The 5,945-nt window shown below is 35.9% G+C and overlaps 1 protein-coding gene across 1 annotated transcript; it reads left to right on the top strand.

Annotated features, from left to right (window-relative positions):
- The first annotated feature begins 234 nt into the window (after nt 1-234).
- en1a (engrailed homeobox 1a) lies at nt 235-4,373 on the top strand. The gene is made up of 2 exons (XM_056465010.1): nt 235-976; nt 3,139-4,373. Exons 1-2 carry the CDS (start codon nt 601-603, stop codon nt 3,456-3,458), a joined length of 696 nt encoding a protein of 231 aa, XP_056320985.1. The 5' UTR covers nt 235-600; the 3' UTR covers nt 3,459-4,373.
- Nucleotides 4,374-5,945: the final 1,572 nt, after the last annotated feature.

The raw sequence follows: 5,945 nt of genomic DNA, 5'->3' as shown, positions 1-5,945 counted from the left end.
CAGTAGTTTTCTATTTACCAACATACTTCTGCTGTTGTTATCCTCTACAGAATGTTGTGCTGATGCTGAGAATGCTCGTTTTGTTTTGTTTTTCCACATGAGCGTCGCTGTAGATATCTGCAGGTCTGTTTGCGGTGTGATTTTATTAACTCTCAGCTCTAGACAGGGCCGGACTGATCTCTGTGCAGGTTGATGTATAGCCTGTCAGTGCGCGCTGCGGGCGCGGAACGGAATTGGACGCGAACACACGTGGCACGGAGCTTCTTTGTCATGGATAGGCTCCCGACTCATCTGAGTGATCTGATGTGTTTCCGGCTGGAGGCCACTAAGAGTGGTTGTGCACGAGTAGACTTCTAGAAAGAAAGGGGGGAAAAAAGAGGTGTCAAGCTTTACGCACGAGAGCTCTGTATAGCGCTCTCCAAAGACGCGCGCGTAGCTGTATTAGCATAACAGAATCTCCACAACATGCCAACAAGTTGACTTACCAAAATAATGTGCTCGCGAGTAATTAGCGTGTTGTCATGGACACCTAGATAACATTATTCAATCTTTATAGTTATATTTGGAACAAAACAACAGGATAAATCCAAGAGGGGAGTTATGGAGGATCAGCGGCGGGGTCAGGGTGAGGAGGAGGATGACAGCGGATCTCTGCCCTCTCCACCTCTGCTCCCTGCGCACAGAAACACTGATTTCTTCATTGATAACATCCTCAGACCGGACTTTGGTTGTAAACGGGAGCGAGAGAGGGTCACGCGGGATTCGGGTGTCCGACCGACTGCTCTCCCGGACTCCCGGAGCGACGGCGTTTCTTCTTCGGCCTCGTCCACCGTTTCGTCTCCAGTTTCCAGCAGGCCGTCTAATAAAGTGGAGCAGGGATCCAGTGAATCCTCTTCACCCAGTAAAGACAGCCAGAAGCAGATTTTGTGGCCCGCTTGGGTGTATTGCACGAGATACTCTGATCGGCCTTCATCTGGTAAGGAAGCTGCTAACCAACACTTCGAATATTGTACTTGTTTATTTATTTCTGTGCAGAAATAAATAAACACTGTAAAAAAAATCTGTTAATGAACACTTTGTGATTCACAAGTGTTTTCAGTTTATTTACGGATGTGATTTGCATTATGGGAGGTTGATCTCTGGTCTGTCGACTTTTGATGTTGGAAAATAAACAGTTTGACAGCTTTTATTGACATTTTATTGGTTTGAAATAACATCAGAAATAATATGTAGAGAAATAAGTGTGTAGAATAACAGAAAATGTGCTGCAGTTTATTACAAGGTTTCTGTAGTGTAATATACAACACCAACACAGACAATACAGCACTGCACACTATTACACATGTGCAGAAAACACACTTTTGCGAGCTTTTCAAGATTAAAAGTTGTTTGTAGAAAGATTAAAGTTCCCATGATGCAACTCAAAAACTCAAATAAACGGGGGGAAACAAAAACATGATCACAAAATCCGGAAATCTGCTAATTTACGGATATTTTCACAGTGCGGCAATAACATTCTGTGCAGCCCATGCGCTCGTTTAATGTTAAAAAGGAGAATAGTTTATTTCTTGTTTTCTGATTACTGTTTTAAATGATCACTTTAAATTTAAGTTTAGTTCAAATTGAGATTAGATTACACTTCAGTCTATCAATGCAATTTTACATTAGTCTGAAGAAACTATTTCAGTGTGAGTTGAGGGGAGCACATGCATGAAAAAAACCACAAGGTCTCATTTAGAAGATTATTTTACCAATTTGCCAAAACAAAACAAAAAACACACACAATTATAGTGTTTGTTTTACATTTCTTTAGATCTCGGTACACTTCTATCGATGCAAATTTACATTAATTTTGAGAAATTATCTCAGCCCCGAACCGAGGAGAACACAAGTACGCAAAAGTTATTATAATACCTTACTTCTCTTACTAAAATCTTACCAATTTGTCCAACACTGAAAAACTACAATAATAGTGTTTTTCGTATATTCACTTCTCTAATACATGCATTATTTAGACCTAATGTGCACGAATTACATTTTCGTCATTACGCATTAATTATGTAGCCTGTACATTTCTGTGGTGATTTTGATTTAATCATTTCTATAGGCTACAGCTTAGGAAACATTAACAACAATAACTATAATAATAATAATAATAATAATAATAGTAGTAGTAGTAGTAGTAGTAGTAGTAGGCTAACAAATAACAATAATAATAGTAATCCTGAAAACAGTAGCCTAATACAAGTTAAACGTAGGCTATAGTTTATAATGAACGTCAAGTAAACTTCGATTATAATTTACAAAACTAAATTATATAACTGTTGAATAAATCTGGGAATATAATAATGTTTTAAATACGTCTGAATCAGGTCCAATTCTTGCTTATATTGTTTTGCATTTGATTTATAAAAATGCATTTTTAGTTAATAGTTTGATCGTCTGCTTATTGATTTTTTTAGAATACAGTTTTTATGTTTTCCATCTTTAGTTCTTAATTAGGCCTATATTTAACGATAATGGAAATTATTATAATGAAAAGGCGAAATACAGTTTATAAAGGTCGTAATCAGACAATGCCAAAAAAGAACAATAAACGTCCCTAAAAACGCACATTGATCAGTTATTAAATGTAAAGAATATTACTTTAATAATCTAAACGCTATAGCCTATAAAAAACTTGGTGAAATAAAATGGATGAAGATTTTTGCCTTTTGTCGCAAGTTCAAGAGCGGCCGTAAATTCGGATATAGCCTAATAATTTATCATTAGCACCAGCATTTATGTGCTTCATAAAAAACTATTCAGTTATCCCTAAACACAATTATTTAAACAACAAGTAACTTGACTATGCCTCTTTTTTATTTGCAATACTAACAACATAACAACTAATAATTCAACGAAATGAATATCAATACTAGTAATGTATTATAAAGCAACCATTAGTTTTGCACATCATGCTGAAATTATCGTTAATTTGTAAACTGATTAATGTTGAAAGTTGTTTGTTTATTTATAGTGACAGTGACGAACATGATCAATACACTATAGCGCCATTTTGTATATTCTAAAATGGTATGGACACTTCATGAGATGGTTGATATTCATGGATTCGTTTCATTGTTGTCTCCACACAAGGCCCAAGGACCCGGAAATTGAAAAAGAAGAATAACAATACCGAGAGCGACGACAAGCGACCCAGAACGGCGTTCACAGCCGAGCAGCTCCAGAGACTGAAGGCAGAGTTTCAGGCTAGCCGCTACATCACGGAGCAGAGGCGGCAGGCTTTAGCGCGGGAACTCGGCCTCAACGAGTCGCAGATCAAAATATGGTTCCAGAATAAGCGCGCCAAAATCAAGAAGTCCAGCGGGTACAAAAACGCGCTCGCAATGCAGCTAATGGCGCAGGGATTGTACAACCATTCCACCACCACCATCCAAGAAGAGGAGGACAACTAGCAGAGGCAAATCCTGGAGTGAAATTAATCACTTCACAAGACTATAAAACGGATATTATAGCCTACATGTTTACTTGACAACCTGTCTGGATGAGCGGGAGAATTGTTGTAGCTACTACAGTGTAAACAATATCCGTAAATTAGCAGCTGTCTGTATTTCGTGATTCAGTTTTTATTCTTCCCCTTTATTTCTGCTTTTGAATTGCATTATGGGAGCTTGAGCTTTCTTCGAACAACTTTTAATTATTGAAAAGTTTGAAAAGCTGGCTTTTAGTAGCATTTTTAATAGTTTACGGTGCTATATTGTCTGGGTTGGTGTTGTATATCACGCTATAAAAACTTGTAATACACAGCCAGTGGGCTACGTTTTGTCTTATTTTACAGATTTTATTTTTTCTGTTTACTATTCCTTGTACATTATATTATTTTACACAACTAAAATGTAAATAAAATCACCTTGTTAAACTGTAAAGTTGAATTTTCAACTTCAAGTCGACAGAGCTGAGATCAACACCCCATAATGCAATTCACAACCGCAAATAAACGGAAAACATGGCTCACAAAATACAGGAACTGTACAGGTGTTTTTAGTGTATACAAAACTGGAATTAAACTGACAGCCTCTTTATTTTAAAGACGCGATTAAAGTTTAAATGGTTTGTTATTTAGTTATAATTTACTTAAACTATGACATTTTATATAAACTGTAAACTGCAGTATGCCAATGACGATATTAGATTAAATGTATAAAGTTAGCAGCTAATGCTATGTTTAAAACTGTATATTCATAATATTTTCCCCCCTTTGCTGGTGGTATACTTGGGATAATGGGAACTATAGATCTGATTTCAGATAGTATTCTTCATAATATATTTAATACTGTATTCAAATAAACCCATTTTGTACACAACGAGTTTTAATTGTGTCTTATATTTGTTTTTCTTGAAGCAGAAATAAGTGAAACAACCACAATGTGAAAAAATAATACAATAATAATACATGTTTCACCATTAAATTCATTAAAGTGTTGTGACTTTAACATAATTCGGGTTATCCGCGACTTTATTTTGGCATTTATAACGCAGATAAAAACGGAAAATGCAACATCTCCGTGTGATAATTTCACTTTTCAGCCCATATCAAAATGCGACTTGTGATAAACTGTAAACATGCTTGGTTCAAAACAAGCGATTTGTTTATATGTTAACTTAGTAGTTTTTACAAATTTAATTGGGTTAAACATAAAACTGCTCTGCCCCCCCAAAAACTCAATAATTGTGTTGTTTCAGCTCATGTTAAGCAGTTTAAAACTACATCAAACGTAATGTTTGTGAATAATTCGCCTTAAAAATTGCATGCCGTGTTGTGCACTGTAAAAAATATATGATCAATTAGTCATGATGACAACATATGTTTTTACTTCATTGCAACTTATTAAACTAAGTTAATCGAGTTCTGACTTAATTTTATAAGCTACGCAAGTTGTTTTAAGTCAGTTTAACATACTATAAGTTCAATGGACTCACAATGTTAATTTAATTCAGCTTAACATTTTAAAGTAACCAGAATTTTTTTTATACAGTGTAGAAATGCTGAAGCCTGGAAATTTCTTTTGTCATCGGCTAGACTTTTTATAATAGCAATAATAATGTACAATAATGTGTTATTAGTTGGGAAAATGCGGCTTTCATTTTAAACCACATCATATTAGCATGCCATTGATAGTTTGGGAACTGTATAGTGAATGTGTCGGCTGTTGTAAGCATGTCATGGCTTTTTGTAAGCGATTAATCAAACCAAAGAAGACAGATAATCGCAGACACATTATCCCGATGGCAGGCACTGTTTGTTTTCTGAAGCTCTCTGCCCGGGGCAACATTTAGCAGATCTGCATTGGACATCCAGCAGGAGTGTGTGGCTGCATATATCCGTGGTTTTCTCACACCTTTACTGTTATCTCGGTATGGTGTGTGTGTGTGTGAATGTGTCCGGGCAGGCTCGGCTGACTGACTGCTGGAATTAGCGACTGTCAAGTTCAGAAGCGAGTTACACTTGATTGAGATCTTGGCCTGTTTTTGTCAAGTTCTTAAAACCACATAAGTGGAGCCTTCAAATTGTGATTATAAAAGTATAATAGTATGTTCCCGTCTATAGCTACCAGCTGAAAACAGATCTATTCATGTTGATCTCTGCTCTGTCCACTTTGATGTTGAAAATTCAACTCTACAGTCTAACATAAGTGACTTTTATTGACATTTTAGTAGTTTAAAATAATATAATGTTTAAGAAATAATGGAGAAAGAAGTCCAGTTTAACATTGACAGCTTTTATTGACATTTTAGTGGTTTGAAATAGCATAAGAAATAATATCTAGAGAAATAAGTGTGTAAAATAACAGAAGATGTGCTGCAGTTTATTACAAGGTGTTTGTAGCGTATACAACACCAACACACACAATACAGCACTGCACACTAATACACGTGTTCAT

Source organism: Danio aesculapii, chromosome 9 (genome assembly GCF_903798145.1).
Source record: "Danio aesculapii chromosome 9, fDanAes4.1, whole genome shotgun sequence".
NCBI classification, from domain to species: domain Eukaryota; kingdom Metazoa; phylum Chordata; class Actinopteri; order Cypriniformes; family Danionidae; genus Danio; species Danio aesculapii.
The sequence above is the reverse complement of the archived record's forward strand: the minus strand, read 5'-3'. Positions and strand labels throughout refer to the sequence as shown.

Coding starts and splice junctions, on each gene's coding strand:
- en1a (XM_056465010.1), top strand. CDS start 601: ATGGAGGATCAGCGGCGGGGTCAGGGTGAGGAGGAGGATGACAGCGGA. Junction 977..3,138: donor CTCTGATCGGCCTTCATCTG/GTAAGGAAGCTG, acceptor TCTCCACACAAG/GCCCAAGGACCCGGAAATTG.